Here is an 18,607-nt window from a genome sequence, read left to right on the forward strand (position 1 = left end):
GCTTCTTCTCTTGCCTCACTATGGTCTCTTCTCAACACAGGGACTAAAGCTGTCATCATTTCATATCCCTTCTCTACTCAAAACCCTACCTTGCCTCCCCATTTCACTCAGAGTAAAAAGCAAGATCTTACAATAATCTATAAGTCTCTGGCCCTCCACAAATTCTATGACCTCATCTCCTATTCTCCCCTTTACTCAGTACACTCATCTACACAAGCATTCTAGCCATTTCTTCAACACGCTCCCACCTTCAGGACTTTGCACTAGCTGTACTCACTGTCTAGAACTTTTCCTTTATCTCCAATGGCTAACTCCATTGCCTCCTTCAAGTGTTTTCTCAGACCTCTTCTCCAAAAGGCCTACCCTACTAATACTGCAATTTGCTCTCCTTGCCCTACCATGATACTCTCAATGCCCCTTTATCTATTCTACATTTTCTTTTTTTCATGGCAAGAATCACCTTCTAATAGATAATATGCTTAGGCTATAAGTATCAGGAGAGTAAGAACATTTGTCTTTTTACTGTTCTTTCTCAAGAGCCTAGAATAGTGCCTGTTACACAGCAGCTGCTCAACTGATATTTGTTGACTGAACAAATAAAAGAAAGTACAACTAGATATGGGTGTCACTTCCCTTACTCTCCTTGGTATAATTAGAGCTTCCTGTATCTTTGAATTTATACCTTTCATCAGTTCTAGAAAATTCTCAGCCAATATCTTTCAAATATGTTGATATATTTTAGGCCCTTCTCAATCTATTCTCTCTCTCTTAACCACACAATCATATTTTGTCCTCTTGTCACATTCTGCTGTATTCTGAGTAATTATTTCAGAGGTTCATCTTTCAGTTCATTAATTCTCTATTTTACTATTTAACTTATCAATTTAATTTCTAATCTAACACTATATTGCTTTGTTTTGAAAAGTTCTATTTAGTTCATCTTCATGTATGCCTAGATATTTTTGATGATTTCTTTCTTTTTAAATTGTATTTTTAATTCTTAAACATTTTATACATGATTATCTCATGTTCTGTATCAATCCATATCTGAATTCTTGGAGGCCTCAATCTGATGTTTATAGTTTCTTTTGTTTCTTTATTTTATATAAATTTATTTATCTTATATATATTTTTTGGCTGCGTTGGGTCTTCATTGCTGTGCGCGGGCTTTCTCTAGTTGTGGTGAGCGGGGACTACTCTTCATTGCGGTGCACGGGCTTCTCATTGCAGTGGCTTCTCTTGTTGCAGAGCATGGGCTCTAGGCGCACAGGCTTCAGTAGTTGTGGCTTGTGGGCTCTAGAGCACAGGCTTACTAGTTGTGGAGCATGGGCTCAGTTGCTCCGCAGCACGTGGGATCTTCCCAGACCAAGGCTCGAACCTGTGTCGTGGATTCTTAACCACTGCACCACCAGGGAAGCCCTCTTTTGTTTCTTGCAAAAGACCATTTCCTTGCATGTTTGGTAATCTTTGATTGTAACTCATACTTTGTTAAATTTAATCTGTGGAAACCTGGTGATCTGAATTGAAGGTGCTTTCATCTAGAGGGGATTTATATTTGTTTCTGTTGGCAACCAAAGGGTACTACCAAACTGGGGTCACTTTATACGTTTTCCAGGATCCCAGACCTACTCCAGGAGTTTCAGGTCTGACCCTCTACTCTCCTGCTGGCTCTAAGTGTCCTGATTGTAGCCCTGGTATGGTCCGCCCATAATTTCATATGTGCTTCCTGCTCGGTTCCACACATTTTAGCTTGTGGGTTTAAAATGGTTTTCCTTTTGGGGAGATTTCCTTTACTTCTGGTAAGCTCATCAAAAAAATACATTACATAAAACAATACAATACTATTTTATGCCATTATTTCATAGCAAGAGGACCCTTCAGATTATTAAGTCTTCCATACTGGTGGATGTGAAAATCTCAGCAGTGTTTTCCAATTTATTTTTCTATTACTTTCTCACTCCTGTCCAGTGTTTGTTTGTTTGTTTGTTTGTTTATAAAAGTATGTTCCCTGGGCTTCAAGTCCTCTTTCCTCAATAATATTCCTGCATAATAACAAAATAATAGATACCATTTACTGAACAATTACTATGTGCTAGGCAGCTCTCTAAGTACTTTATATACATTATTTATTAACACTCACAGATTTCTATTATACAGTTGAGGAAACTATGAATTAGAGATACTATGTACTTGCAGAGAATCACACAATTAATATGTGATGATTCTAGAACTGTGCCTTTTTCAAACTCCAAATACATATTTGTAACCATGGTGTTATATGGCCTCCCCTATATATCTCTTAATTTGTTCTGGTCAATGAGAATTGTTCACACGCTCAACCTCTAAGATGGCAAAGGAAAGGGGATATTTTGAGCTCCAAGGAGGAAAACGACTTTTAGACAAAAAGCTTTCTTGAGAGTTTCAGATTAGAGGACAGCAATTCTTGCATTCCTCTACCAGACTGACCCACCTCTTCACGGGCAGCTGCACAGGAGGAGCTGATAAGGAATAATACCTGGAAAGACGTGAACAATTGTCTAGAAACTTAATTAGGATAACGAGCAGGATAATAACAATACCCCAAGACATGCTGAGTGTTTGCTGTATTCCAGGGACCGTTCTAAGATCTTTATATTCATTGTCTCATTTTACACTCACAGTCTTGTTAGATGGAGATACCATTATTGTGCTGATGTTATGGATAAGGAAACTGAGGCTTATAATCATTAAAATTTTCCAAAGTCTCCCAGTTACATTATGGAGCTGGGATTGGAACCCAAGCTAGCCACAGATTTTGCGGATTCTGCTGGTTTCTAATGCTGACATGTTTAAAGCTCTTCTTCTTTGGGTGACAAAAATAGGAAATTGTTATTTTTGGTATCTGTGACCATAAAATCTCATTGTCGATATAAATGGTGTTGTAGCAGAAATCATTCTTTTGAATAGAAACCTCTCTAACATTCATATATTGGCCCATACATTTATTAGAAGACTGAGAAGAAGCTGCCATAAGTGCCATACTGTTCTTTAGGAGAGACTTTAACTCCTTTTTTAGTATTTGCATTTTACCTGTACTGCATTTGGCAGGGTTGAGTTAATAATTAGAGCTCAACCTTGAAATAAAGTAAGAGTCCATCCAATGTGTAATTCAGAATGCTTGCCTCTAGAGGGTGACGCCTCATTATGGAGTACTGGCCAATTATTAAAATATGTGACAGTACCTGGATTAAAAGTTCTAAGTTGAAAGAGGAAAACAGATCAATCACACTTCTGTTACAATGCAGACCTGGCCTTTGATCAGACAGAAAAGTTAAAGGACTCAAAGAAATTGTCTGAAATATTTTTCATTAACTTAAAAGGGATTTTTTTTTACCTCCTTCTTTATACCCATGAGGCATGAGACCAAAGGCTGGTAGAGAAAAACAGTAGAACTTTCTGATAGCACTTTTTTTTCCAAGATAAAGAAGAAATAATAGAGATAATATATGCAAAATTAAGTAATTTTTCTCAATTTAACAACTTTTGGAGGGGAATAATTAAACTCACTGCAAGGAAAATACTTTCTGGTGATTGATAATGGGGACTGAAAAGAAAAAGATTATTTTGATATTCGATGATTTTAAGAGGGTGATACCTACCATAAGCTATAATCCCAATCACACCAAAGGTGAAGAGCCAGAAGAGGAAGCCAGCCGTGAACCTCAGGAGTATCACGAACATCCAACTGAGGAGCATGGCGATAGTCAGGCCACTGGAGGAAAAAAATGCACAACAAACACAGTGGGCCAGTGTGCTAAACATAGCAGAATGAGCACAGCAAGACAACGCTTTTTTCTATTCAAAAAGATTCTTGATTATTTTACCTGGCTATAGAAACATTTATAATGTTAAAAAGTATAAATAATTTTTGCTGTTAAGATTTTCATGTGAAAGAGTAGGACCATCACGGACTTTACACATGAATCAATTTTGTGCCTAGGTAAACTGAAGTTCAGTATCAATAGTTGTTCCAGGAAAAACCACAGTTCCTATCTGCCACAGTCCTATTTTTTTCCTTCACACTTACCCACCAAGTATAAAAAGCATGGATAAAGCATATCCAGGAGGAAATTGTGCTGTTCTTGTTCTATCTACCTGGTGACTAATGAAAACCTTATGTAATATAACACTCTAGCAGTACGGGAACAAACTTAGGGCAGAACGACAAGCAAAATAACTGCCCCACACAGTTCCTAAATCCATGATTTTGCAGTCATTATCATTCTGGTCTAATTATCTCTAATCGTTTGTGATGTCTAACCTCACTAGACATTTATTTCGGCTCCCCAGGGATCTGTGGGCCATTATTTGGAGCCGTGATAAGGCTTCTGTGTCTCCTGGGCCATGCAACTTCATCAACCAATCAACAACATGAATATTTTCCTTCTGTTTCAATTTCTTCCTGGGGTTTGATTGAGTTACTAGAGTACTTCTTTCCCCCCACCCCCATATATCCAGGTTAAAGTCATATTGGATTCTTCTAGGTAATTTCATCAAAGAGAACTCACTAAGATTGGAAATTTGGCTTCTATTAAGAACTGACACCACTGGTGATATCTGCAAGTTTCCAAACAGACAGAGCTTGGCACATTGATTGAGTTTATTGTCTTCAAATATTATCTTTAAAAAGAAAATATTAATAATACTGTCACTGGATAGATGACAGCATGTATCAGAGCACCTCCTCAGCTTGCAGTCTTACAGAGCCTATGCTTTTAACTTCAGAAGCCATTCCCTTTTAAAAATCACAGATACTTTCATGCTGAAATATTCAACATAGTTGAAGAATTATTCTGTGGCATAGTCCAAGGGGGTTATTAAAAAAGGTCAGGGGGGAAGAAAAGAAATATAGCTCTTTACTGTTCTGTGTTTTTAATTCCTGCATAAAAATTCTAACTGAATAAACTAAATCCCAGTATGTCATTCTTTGGCTTTATATGTATAAAATCGATGAGAACAGAAGAGTTGAAAATAAAGGCAGGTGTATATGTTCTAGCAGTTCTAGGTGTTTAGTCCCTGGGTAGAGAGCATTTCAGTGCGTGTGTTGGGAGTGAGGAGGGCAGGAGAATCTATCATAATTTACACTTTTTTCAGGTAAGAGTGGGAAAGCCAAAACAAAGGAAAAACATAGAAATATCTAGTGATATTTGGGTCTGACAATAGGGGCACCAGTTTCCTGTCAAGTATGGACTACAATCTCTGCTATGGAGATATATCCTGAAATACACACTGAAAATAATTACTGTAATTGTTTAAGACAAAGCATCAAAATGAGTAAAATCTGATAAAACTATCTAGCTTTATAGCTCCAAAAACTACTCACTAGTATTTTACACACAGTGCAATTTTGACTTTAGTTATATATTTGACTTACAGTTAAATATATCTATCTTGTTCCCCTAGTATTTTTATAACTGTTCCACATTTTCTATGCATCTTTATGGTCCAAGAACCATACCAGGAGTTAGGAAAATAAAGATGAGTTAGACATAGTTACCATGGTAAAGAGTTCATAGTTTATCAGAGGGAAAGAGGTAAATAAAACACAAGACAGTGGTGCTATGTGGAAGACAGGTATGTGTGTTTATATATAGGTATGTACACACGTACACACACACACACACACACACACACACAATGACCATGAGGAACACAGAGGGGCAAGTAATTTACTATAGCTGGGGAAGTCAAGAAAGACATCATAGATGACACAAAAGCTGATTTTAAATAATGAGATGGGGTTGCCCAGGACACAAGGAAGGCTATGCTAGGAAAGAGAATAGAATGTGCAAAAACATGGGGGTTTGACAGTCCAGGGATAGGCATGCTATTTGATGTGTTTAGAATATAGGGTTAATCCAGAAACATGCATGGAGATAAATCTGGGAAACTAAATTGGGCCAGATTGTAAGGTGCTTTGTAAGTATCTGAAGAAGTTTTCACTTTATTCTTTGATCACCAGGGAATCATAGATGCTTTTAGGGTACTTAGGGTACAAGAAGGTGGCACAAGAGCCAGATAGTAATGACAGCCTTAGGCATATCAAAACATGTACCTGCTCCAGAAGAGTGACTACATTTTCCTTTATGTTTCAGAAATGCAAATATTATGTCTGAAAATTTAAAATCTCCTCCTCCCTTCAAATGTCTTTTTCAGCTTCTCTTAAGTACAGTGACTTTGATGATGATGATAACAAACATTATGTGGAAGGGCTGTGTTAAAAAGTAAGAATGATCCTTTGGAGGTCAAGGGGAGGACAAATGAGTACCAGAGAAATAACACTGCATCCACTGTAACGTGTGATGAAAAGCAAACATACCACAGATATGGCCCTGCGTGACTTGAAATATATGTTTATAAGAGGACTTTTACTGGTGATTTAATAGAATTAAATTTACATTCTTATAACTTTCTGCTACCACTGGGCAGATTTCCAAATATCTTTGCCTCATCTTCACTCTGTCTGAAAAAGAAAGTGACAGGAACTGAAATCCAAGTCAACCTTTTATTCATGACTATGAATGGGGAATTTGAAGAAAGAAATTCTACAAAGATAAAATCAGAATGGGGCTGGAGAAGAAACACCTAAGCTTTCACTTACATGAGAATCCAATACCACGTTGTTGCATAGTCTTCAAACACTTTCACTCCAATTGCCCTTGCATCAAGGACTTTATTGATACCACTGAATTCAAAGAAGGAAAAAAAATCAATTATTTTTTGACTACCACTAAACAGAAATGTTCTTGTTATGATAAAAGGGATTTGGAAGCTGCAGTTCTAAGCATATTTTTAGAAGCCATTTATCACTAGTGACTCTTTTCCTAGCCACAACAATACATGAGGTGTCACTTCGTTAAACCTGCAAAGGTAGCCAGCTACAGCTGCACACAGAGGGAACGTGGCTTCCAAGAGCGATAAACAGACCCCTCTCCAACATATGCAACACACCCTCAGTGTTGCAGAAGCCTCACTATAAGACAAGAATTTAGATGGTAAGATCAGCTTTTAACTTAAAATCCATAGAGCCAATATAAAATCCATAGAGCCAAGAATGAATATGATATTTAATTCCCCTTCTTAATCTTCTGACAGCTCTGTAGCAGGAAGGCACAAAGAGGCACATACAGAAAAGTGCACCAATCGTTAGCATCCAGTTTGATGAATTATCAGAGTGAACATACTTAGTAACTACAGCATAGTCATTCTTTTCCCCCATGTGCCCCAATTACAACACCTCCCCCCTCTTCCCCTAAAGTTAACCATAATCCTGACTTTTGTGATAATAATTTCCTAGCTTTCTTTTTAGTTGTACCATTTATATATGCATCATAGGGTAATTTAATTTAGTTGTGCTTACTTTAAACGTTTTCATCAATGGAATTGTACTATTACTTTATGATTTCTTTCACATAGCTTTATATTTGTGAAATTCATCCATGTTGCTATCATATTCTAAACACACAGGAACTGCACTATTCTACTCGGACTGCTAAAATCTTTTGAGAAAGAACAATAAATTTTTTACAATGCCTTTATTTTTTACTTTAAATTCAACAACTAAGCTATGAAATGGTACTCTGTGTGTTTATATTTGTGCACATACAGGTCTGTGTGCACCCAGGGAATTGTATTTCCCAGTAACGTGGAACACCATGATGCATACAGCCAAGGGAAACAGAAAATTTACTTCACTGTAGTTAGTCCATAGAAATTCGACACAGTACTGATAGAGCAGCATCATGGTTGTTTCACCTTTCTTAAGGCCCCCTTCCCTTTTATTACTTCAGTCATTTTTTAAAAATGGTGCTTTAAAAAAGCATGGGTTTTTAAAATTATGCTTATTCAAAAGTAAATTATACTAAGGTCTTGCGATCTGTTTCCTGATGTCTCATTTCTATACCTGTTGATAATGAAAGACTTAACCATTTTGAAAAACATAATTGTTCTTTCAAATTCATTCTGCTTTCTCCTTTACTTGGCTTTCTTAATGAACACATACCGAGTTCTCTAATCCACAGTGACATGGATATTTCAGAATAATACATAATTCTTCCTCCATAACCCTTAACCTAATGGAAGTTTTAGTTTGGGGACAATAATGGGATGCATCAAAATTGAAAATGGGAGTGTAAACAACATACTTTGCAGCTGCCCTGAGTTCTACAGCATTTCTTGTCTTTCCACTTCCATCTTCAAACACTGTCTTATTTCCTACTGTTAACGTGCCATTTTTAGTAGAAAAGTCAGGGAAACATCTCTGGAGATCTGTAAAAATAAATTAAAATTATGATAATCACTTTCTTCCTTCATGATATCCTCCCTTTCTTAAGCCTTCTGTTATTTATAATCAAATTCTTACTAGACAATGTATAAATTGCTGAATATAGATAATTGCCCATTACTTGATAATCAGATTTTCTGATGATTCTAAGACTGACATGGAAAGCAAATACAATCATAATCTGAAGCTACATTTAAACTTGCTGATTATTTTATACATGGTATATTCATCAAGTAGCCATAAGAAGGACACACAGCACAGGTTTTATAAGAGTAATACTGATAACCTCTCTCTCATGGTAAACACATTTTAATAAAAAGGCTATATTTACTTGAATGATTGGATGAATTTATTTTGTTATTTTACAAAATTCTTAGATACTCCTTGAGTGAAACCTTGAAAACCAGAGTTTAGTGAACATTTCCTTGGGAAATAAGAATCAGCGCAAATTTTAGGTTACTAAGACAATTGAATTTTTATTTACAAAGTCTGAATAATTTGTCTGTCTTCCAGCTCATTTACAAGATTTTTTTAAGAGGGGCTGGAAATGGGAATTCTAAAGCTATCAAAAATGGCCCACACTTTGAAAACTAGCATTTCTGAGAAGAGTTAATTTACCATTCAATCTTCTATGTGCTTATTTTTAATTATACAGAATCCTTGACTCTTTACAAATCTTTATTACTAAAAATGTTTTAAAACCCCAATTTTAAATGAAGAGGGAGGAGCAATCAGAAATGGATAATTTTTATATTTTTTCTTACAAGAAGTATCACAGACTTGCATGGGTTCGCATGGAGTGTAAACCTGAAAATATGAAAGCAGCTGATATAGAGAAAGAAGAAATATGTCCTTGTAAAGCTTTTCCTGACTTTCCTTTTTTAAAATGGTCTGATCTACCCACCTTCATGTTCCGTAGCTTTTATAATCGGGGTGACTGCCCTCTCTCTCTCCTGCTCTTCCCTGGCAAATCTGACATAGTAGCCTCTACCAGATGCTTCCATTCCCTCTCAATCCAACTGTATTTCTGTCTCCACCTCTCCATGCAAATTAGCCTCCCAGTGATCCCAGTGACCTCCTAGTTGCCAAAACCTCCAAATCTTTTTTAGTCTTCGTCCTGCTTGAACCCATTACCTAGCACAGTGCTTGGTACATAGTGGAACTCAGTACGTATCTGCTGTTGAATGAATTAACTTTCTCTTGAATGAGTCTTTGACATGGGAGACAACCCCTGCCTTTCAAAACTCTCTTCCCTTGGTTTACAGGCCCAGGTTCTCTCCTGCCTTCCCTTCTTCCTTTCTGTGTACTCTTTTTCTCCTCCTTCAACATGACTGTTCCCACGTACAGAACCCCCGAAACTTGTTCTACATATTATATCTGGGCAATAACTCATCTAGTCTGTTAGCTTTAATTACTAAATATGCTCATTATATATTTAGAAAGTAGAGAAAATTTTATGAAAGAAGATACAAAACTGTACATAGTTTTACCACCCACAGTGAACTATATTAACCTTTTGGTGCATTTCCTCCAGTCTTTCTTCTATAAGAAATTTTTTTTTTGAGAGTTATAATTATACAGTACATGAGAGGTTGTCCCTTGTTTCTTTCTTATAATATTACTTATTTCCATTTATAAAATCTTTAATGAGTGAATTTTATTAGCTGCATACTATTGTTTCAAATACTATACTTAATCCTCTCTTGGGGGGATACAAGTGATTTCAATATTTATCTTAATGTTTCCTTCACTAGACTGTGAAGGACTGTGCCTTACTCATTTTTGTATTCCCAATGTACATTTCATATTGTGTGATTTAACCAAACTACACTTATAAGGGCAGGACTATATGTTATACTTTTATACCTATTACACCTTCAGTGACTAATGATTCATTTTTACCATTTTGCATAAAAATTTGTAACATTCTTCTTGACTACAGACACTTGTTGCCCAGGACTTCCTGGTTAAATGCGGTTGCTTGCCAGGCCTACATCTTTGCTGCAGGGTTTTAATGATCCAGAGAAGACTGATGGGAGCATGTAAGACATTATGCTTGATGGTAGCTACTTCAGTGGTACCTGACTTTCTACTCAAACTGATGACTGCTGTCTTTCTTCCATTTTAAAAGAAATATGTACTCATTGTGGAAAAACAAAGATATAGAAAAAGAAGAAAGAGAGAAAATGGCCATAGTTTTGCCACCTCCAAAACGGTCACTTAATATTTTGGCATATTTGTTTCCAATCTTTTTCTTTGAGTAGTTTTTTTTGGTGGTTGTTTATTTTAATTTATACAGGCTTGTCATAATTCATATAGTATTTTTCATTTTATGTAACATTGTAACATATACACAATACTTATAGGTAAAAATTATAAATATTTCATTTAATGAATACATCATAATTTATTTAAGCATTTCCTTGCTCTTGGATATTAGAGTATTTCCTTTTGATTTTCTTTGTCTTTTCTTTTTTTGGAACAACACTGTGATGGACATCTTTATGTAAAGTTTTTTCTCTGTTGTTAGAATTATAGCCTTAAGAAAGGAAAATGAGTGATTATTTCATTTTCTTCTAAACAGTTAAATAAAGTTTATAGGGGCTTCCCTGGTGGTGCAGTGGTTGAGAGTCCACCTGCCGATGCAGGGGACACGGGTTCGTGCCCCGATCCGGGAGGATCCCACATGCCACGGAGCGGCTGGGCCCGTGAGCCATGGCCGCTGAGTCTGCGCGTCCAGAGCCTGTGCTCCGCAATGGGAGAGGCCACAACAGCGAGAGGCCCGCGTACCACAAAAAAAAATAAAGTTTATAAATTTTAAAGAAATAAAATGTTGATGCATTCAGGAGACATAGAAATATTTCAACTTTCAAATTATAAATACAAGTATATGCCCCACCCTCACTCCCCAGTGTCAATTTCTCAACAAACTTTTTGGCTGAATTCAGGGGTGGATGTGTTAGAGTGTGTCTGTGCTTATGTGTGTTCACAGAGCACCGAAGAATCAACCTGAATGGGCTTTTAAAAATCAATTTTCAAACTTTTTTGTGTGTGTTTAAGCAGCCAAACCTAAAACCTCACCAAGCTCCAGTGGAACATCCCCAGCTGGAGCCAGAATGGGCTTTATTCTTCCTAATTAACTCTGGGACCCTGGGCCAGCCATAGGACCATTCCCGGCCTCAGTTTCATCAACTGTGAAATAAGGGAATTGAATTAAATAACTTCTTGGTAGATTCTGTGTTTCTACGGTAAAATAATAGCCACTTACAAGGTTTGCTTGGAAAAATCGCTGTTGGACAATCATCATCCAGTAAAACTTGTGTGAGAGTCTAAAATTGAAGGAAGAGTATGTTAACATTTTAAAGATGATGTGATGACAAGTTTTACTCTTGATATAAAAATTTTGTCCTTTAAAAATTCAATTCCCTAATAATCTCCTTATCCCAAATTACACCCCTAATAAGAGTAATTGTAAGATTATCACACACACATACTTGTTTGACAAACACTCTTAAATACCCTAACTGTAGTTCAATTGAATCAACAATAATAAAGTCAGACCTGCTGAAACCAAGGCATGTCTTTGAAGGTGTGTATCTTCGTCTTAGTTATATCCTTAGTCTCTAATCCTTTAATTTTTTCCTGGAAAAATGGCATCTTCTCTAATTTAGGAGCCATTACTACTAATTAACACAATAAGGCTTTAGAAATCCCTTATAAATCTTAAATCTAGGTAGTGTTTGGGGACTTTTTAAATGAGTAATTATCAAACCAGGTTTGGAAGTAAAATTCTTATTACTAAGTAGCCACGGAGCTTTATCACCACATTAATGAAATGGTGACTGCAAATGACATTTAGCTCTTAGCTCTAGACAGCAAAAAATCCAAGTAGAGAATTTGCTGGTGTCAGGGAATAGTTGATGCTAACTTACCAGACCTAACAGTCTTGTATAACACCCCAAGTCTACAAAATGATATGGTATAAATTGTGTGTGTGTGTGTTTGTATGTACATGTGCATTTGTGTTTTAATGAAATGGTACCATTAGTAATCACTTCCAAGAAGATTTTGGAGCTTGATCCGTTACAAATGCTCATGTTACACTTGCGATTGAAACAAGGTAAATTCTTTCTAGTTTTAAGCTTAAACACACATACCTTCGCAGGCTTAAGAAAAGCAGACTTGCAGAACTGGCTGTAGTATGTCCAGTCGTTTCTGTCTTTTCTGTACATAAATTGTATTTCCATGTAGGTTAAAAATTTTTCTGGGCACTTGGAGACACAGATCTGTGAAATAAAGAAACACAATGGTGGGAACTGAATTGAGTTGAACAAACCAAGGGATTATCTACAAGGTTAAACTTCTAAATTACCCACCACTATAAAAAAGCAAAGCACCATTTTCCATCTAAGAAACTTAAATCAATCCTCTAAACTTACTGTAAAAAATAAAATTTCATGTACTAGTATTCAACCTCTACTCCTTCCCCTTCGATGTTGATGTTCTGTTAAAACAATAAGATGCTGTACAATGACAAACTTACTTTTACCTTCTGATTTGACATAATTGTAGATCTACATGCAGCTGTGAAAAATAATAGATTCCACATACCTTTCACCCAGTTTTGGCCAATAGTAATAACTTGTATAACTATAGTACAATATTACAATCAGGAAACTGATATTGTTACAATCCACTAACCTTATTCAGTTTCCACCAGTTTTACATGCATTCATTTGTGTGTATGTGTGTGCAGTTCTATGCAATTTTATAATTTGTAGATTTGTGTGACATCTTCCATAGGACAGTGATGAACTTTTAATGAAATATTTTTTCATGATTTTCTGAATTAGTAGATAAGAGCTTAAAGCAAGATTAATTTCACCTGTGTAGTTTATACATTTTCAGGGTTAGAATCTTGCTTTCTTTCCTTATGTGAATACAATGGTAATTTAAAACGCTCCAAACATTGATAACTTATGCCGCTAGTAACTATCAGTGCCAATGAATTCTCAGAACATAATTGGAGGTTTTATTACCATAAGAAACTAACAAAATTAGGGCTATTTGTGGCAATCAATCATTATTATTGTCTTTCAGCAGCACCAGTCAAACATGGGCAGAGAGGTCACTGATGCAATTATCTTACATTAATTAACTTTGGGGGCCTATTAATGCCAAACCGGATGGCCGTGCTAGTCCACAGAGCCACTGTGGAGTGACTGCAATCCAATTAGTAACTCCACAGAGAGAAAGCAGAATCAGGGAAGATGCACTCTGTTGGTTTTGCTTTTGTTTGTAATAAAAAACCAAAGATCATGGGAAGCCATGGGAGTTGTAGTCAATCCTTGAACATTCCCTTCCTCCACCTTCGGTTCCTCCTTAGGAAAGGCTTCTCAGCTCTGGTTTGCTCCATCTCCCTACCGTACTGTGGTAACCATTCTCACTGACCAGATTCTAGCTCAACCCCCACTGGTAGTTAGGTAAAAACACGGCTGCTGAGGTGACATCTCTTTCCCCTTTTTTGGGTCATGTCTCTGCTACACGAGGACAATTGGTATTGACCCCACAGCTAAGGTAGTAGGTAGATAACTAAATGGGTACCTCAAAAATCTCACAGTTAATATTGTTTTGTAGCAGCAGCAGTCCAATTTCTTTTAGAAGTTTTGACAAGGTAAACAACTCATCTCCACATTCACACCTCCAGGTGCATTTTCTCTTTCTCAGTCTCTCCTACACACATATGCACACACACACACAAGCACATACACACATTCACACACCTCTAGAGGAAATATTGAAAGTCTCACAGGTATCTTTCTATGAAAACTGAAGAACTGTTTAGGGACATTCACAGCAACCAACCAACATGCTCACATTTTTTGGAAGAAGACTGAGGTCATTGCCAATGCGAACATCAAAAGTTTACTCTGATCGGGGCTAAGCTGAAAAAACCATTAACGTATTAGGAGCTACCTCACAGACATTTAGACTTTGGCAATTTACTTACATGACTCTGAAAGATAACTGAACTAGCCCCTTGTTGGATACATTTAAATGGATTTATAAAAGTGAATACTGAATATACTAATGTTTTCATAGGCTTTCAATGATGGTAGGAGCTACTGAGTTAAGGCTATGATGATTTCTGTATTTATACATACACACACGTACAATGTATACTACACATATAAAAGTGCGGTGTATGCAACATATAAAAGAAAGTAATTTAAGTGGTAAAAAATGTTTTGATAATGAGAATCACATCAAATTTCATTCCAGACACAAATGAGCTGTTAAAAAACAATATAGCAAATGTTCTTTACTCTCTATCAGACCAATTTGTTCACTTCAAATAGGGTGCTGATTAGTAGCAATCAACATATAATTAGCCAAAAATGAAGGTCACACTGAGGTTGGGTATCCTAATTCATCAAGGTCTGTCCTTTAAATGCTTATGACACATGTCTGGACCATGCTGCATTAACAAAAAACATCATGCGTAAAAATATGGCTTGGATCAGTAGACGCACTACTGCCTGGCAGACTGAAAGCAATCCTGCATTATTGGCAGCTAATATATATTCTGACTCAGTTCTGATTCTTTGTATAAACACAAAGGGACATTCTGAATATAGTTCTTCATCATTATTTTTACATCTTCCATTCATATAGGGTTAACATTCTAATACAAATTAGGATTTGGTGAGTGGAAGAGAGAGTTACACTGAAGGTTAAAACACTACAATTTGCCATGAAGAAAGGATAATCTAGTAATTTATGTAATCTAGTAATTTGTGAAATGTAATAAAAAGCATAATGTGCAAGGATTTTTTGTTTCATCATGGGAATGATGTATTTGTATAGTGTAGTGGAAAATTTTCTAGACTGGGAATGGGAAGATATTCTCTCATTCATTCATTTACTCATTCACTCAACAAATATTTATTGATCACTTACTCTGAGCCTGTTCTAGGCACTGGGGAACACAGTAGTGAACAAAACGGATAAAAATCCCTACTTTCTAGTAGGGGAGATGGTTAACAACAAATAAACAAAATTGTTTGCTATGAGATGGTAGCAGGTGTTATGGAGAAAAATAAGGCTAGAAAGAAGGCCAGAGGATGAAAGATACCAGGGTGGGATTCTAATTTTAAATAGGTAGTTAAGGGAGGCCTCAACAAAAGGTAATATTTGAGGAAGACTTTAGGAAGACTTGAAGAAGACTAGTGATCTAGTCATCTGGAGAAAGAGCAGGCTAGGCAGGGAGATCAGCAAAGTCTAGAGCTATGAAGTAGGCACTTTCCTGGATCCTTTGAAGACAACAGATGGTCAGTATGACCCGAGTGCAGTGAGCAGAGGAAGAGCCATAACATATGTGGTCAGAGTCGGGCAGACAGTGAAGAACTTTGTAGGCCATTGTTAGGACTTTGGCTTTTAATATGAGTAACTTGAGAAGCTATTGAGGGGAGGGGGCTTGAGCAAAGGAGGGACATAATGTGACTTACATTTAACAGGATCACACTGGCTGCTGGGCAGAAAAGAGAGTCTAAGGGGCTGGAGACAGGGGCAAGAAGAGACCAGTCAGGAGGTCATTGAACTAATCTAGCTGGTTCCTTGAAAAAAAGGAGGAGTTTGGTCCTGGGTATATTTTGAATGGAGACCAGAGGACTTAGCTCACAGCTCAAACATGAGTGTGACAGAAAAGAGGGATCAAGGATGATTTGATGGTATTTACAGCTGTAATAGAAAAGACCGATGGGGGGGGGGAACAATTTTAAGGATAAAGTCAGAGACTAGGAATTGAGTTTGGACATGTTAAATTTGAGATGCTAACTAAATATCCCTGTAGAGACATGGCATAGGTGGTTGGATAGAAAGATCTGGAGTTCTGGGAGCAGACTGATCTGGATAGATAAATTAGGAAGTGCAACATATAGACTGTGTTAAAACTACAAGACTAGGTGCAATCGCCAAAAGGAATAAATGTAGGTAGAGGAAACTCCAGTGTTTAGAAGATGCTGGAAAGATGAAGAGAAACCATCAAAGAAGACTGATAGGGAGTAGCCAGAGAGTTGGGAGGAAACACAATGTTGTGCCCTAGAGGGCAAGTGAATAAAGTATATTAAGGAAGAGGGATTGATTAAACAGTGCTGTTAGCTCAAGTAAATACGGATTGAGAACTGACCATTGGTTTAAATAGATGGAGATCAATGGTATCAATATCATTTGGAGAAAATAGAGTAGGAGTAAAAGCCTGAATGAAAATGAGAAAGGAGGATTTAGACACATTGAATATAAACTATTCTTATGAGGAGTTTGGCAAAAAAAGAGGCACAGAGATATGAAGCAGTAACTGGAAGGGGATGTGGGATCAAGGAGAGAATTATTTAAGATGGCATGTTTGTCTACTGATGGGGATAACTTAGTAGAGAAGGAAAATGGTAATAAAAGAAAAAAACAGAAGATTTCTGGAGTTGTGTGCTGGACTTTGTGAGCGAGGATAAGATCTAATGCACGAGCGGATGGGCTGGCCTTGGGTGCACAGGTTGTTCCTCCACAGTAAGAGCAGGGAAGGTAGAGTAAATACATGAACACAGATGATGACAGGTAGGCAAGTGGAGGTCAGTGTGGTAGCTCGTAAAAGTTGTCTTCTGAATGCTAATACTTTTTCAGTGAAATAGGAAGCTAAGTCAGAGGCTGACATGGAGACTGGGAAGGAGGTCTTGGAGGTTTGAGGTGAGAGGAAAAGGTGTGAAATTGTTTTCTAGCAGAGTAGCTAGTGAATGGGCATAGGGTCTCCTGTGTGATTTGGGGACAGCATTAAGGGCCCCCTTGAGGTTAGTGGTCCTTAATTTAATGGACTGTTGTGTGTGTTTTCTGCAAGAACACACAGCTGCCTGGGTTGAGGCATGGAGTAGGCAGAAAGCTGCATTTAGCCATGAACGATGTTCTGCCAGGGAAGTACAAGTAAACGAGAAGGGGCAAAAGAACTGAGGGTTTAGATAAGGGAGTTATTTTTTTTTAATTTTTTAATTTTATTGAAGTATAGTTGATTTACAATGTTGTGTTAGTTTCTGATGTACAGCAAAGTGGAACCAAGAGAAAGCAACTAAGTCAAAATCTTACTAAGTTTTTGAGGTAGTGGTACTGCCAAATTCATGACCTAATCTGAAAAGGCCTTTCACTGTTAATATAATCTTTGAGGCTCTAAGCTCACACAGTAGGAAGAAAGTTTCAAAGCCACATGGCCCCTAAGAGGGTGTATTTCCAATGCTCAGCAATGGTGTGGTCTGAGGCTGACAGACAGGAAATAACCTTTCAGGTGGTTGAGCAAAGAATCATAGGATGTGACGGATAAGGAACTTCCTTCAGAGAACATGATCCAGGTAGGTCGAATAAAAGACTGTTCTCCAGTGCCATGCACTAAAGACCACTGTGCATTTATACCTCCTCCCTTTCTGAATGGGAGCTTGTATTCTAATTTTCCTAGCCCTGTTCCCCATTGTGCATTTAGTGTCAAGACCTGATGGAGAGACTATCCATAATCCATAGATCCTAGACTATGGGTTAAAGATAGTACCACATGGGATTCTGGGTTGTCTCCCTTGGGAAGAAGGGTGTTCTGGAGGACAGAGGGATAGACTACGGAAGAAACAATGAAGTTTGTCCCTATTGTTTCATTTGTTCATGGTACACAAGAGGCTGCTCAGCCCACAATTACATTGCTTTATTCCCTCCTTCTTGCATCTCGGTGTGAACAAATAAAACTAATGAGTCTATGGCATATAAGTAGAAATGCACTGTGTGACCCTACTGATCCAAGGCTTTTAAGAACAGGGGTGCTTTATTCAGCCTCTCTGTCTTCTTCCGGCAACTGGATGCTGCTCCTGCTGAGGACTTAAGGGATGACAGAGCCACCAGATGAAAAGAGCCTGGAAGAGAGTTGCCCATTGACCACAAACACCGCCTTTTACTCTTATATGACCGAAAAGAAACTGTTGTTTTAAGTCACTGAAAAACGGGTTTATTAGTTACAGTAGCTGGCTTTATTCTTCCTAATACTCATCCTGAGAAAAATATCTCCACTTCTCTGGGCTGCAGTTTATTCATTTATAAAAATAGGTGGTTAGACAAGATAATCACTGAGGTTCCTAGTAATACCGCTTTTTTAAAATTGTGTATGAACAAACATGAGCTTATACTTCTGTCTTCCCACCTTCCATAAATTCATCATTAATCACACACACCCAGAACCCAAATGTAGTTTCTCAATTCTTTCAC

At 37.3% G+C, this 18,607-nt stretch overlaps 1 protein-coding gene across 2 annotated transcripts in view; it reads right to left on the reverse strand.

Annotated features, from left to right (window-relative positions):
- Window positions 1-18,607, reverse strand: part of SLC44A5 (solute carrier family 44 member 5) — a 379,083-nt gene that overhangs the window by 38,414 nt on the left and 322,062 nt on the right. For both annotated transcript variants that reach the window (XM_060023840.1, XM_060023841.1), the window contains exons 6-10: window positions 12,481-12,609; window positions 11,592-11,652; window positions 8,184-8,307; window positions 6,641-6,724; window positions 3,639-3,751 (exon numbers count right to left, since the gene is read on the reverse strand). In XM_060023840.1, the coding sequence (XP_059879823.1) occupies window positions 3,639-3,751; window positions 6,641-6,724; window positions 8,184-8,307; window positions 11,592-11,652; window positions 12,481-12,609 (511 nt within the window). The remainder of the gene's footprint in view (window positions 1-3,638; window positions 3,752-6,640; window positions 6,725-8,183; window positions 8,308-11,591; window positions 11,653-12,480; window positions 12,610-18,607) is intronic.

The sequence above is a fragment of the Delphinus delphis genome, chromosome 1, assembly GCF_949987515.2.
Source record: "Delphinus delphis chromosome 1, mDelDel1.2, whole genome shotgun sequence".
In the NCBI taxonomy this organism is placed as follows: domain Eukaryota; kingdom Metazoa; phylum Chordata; class Mammalia; order Artiodactyla; family Delphinidae; genus Delphinus; species Delphinus delphis.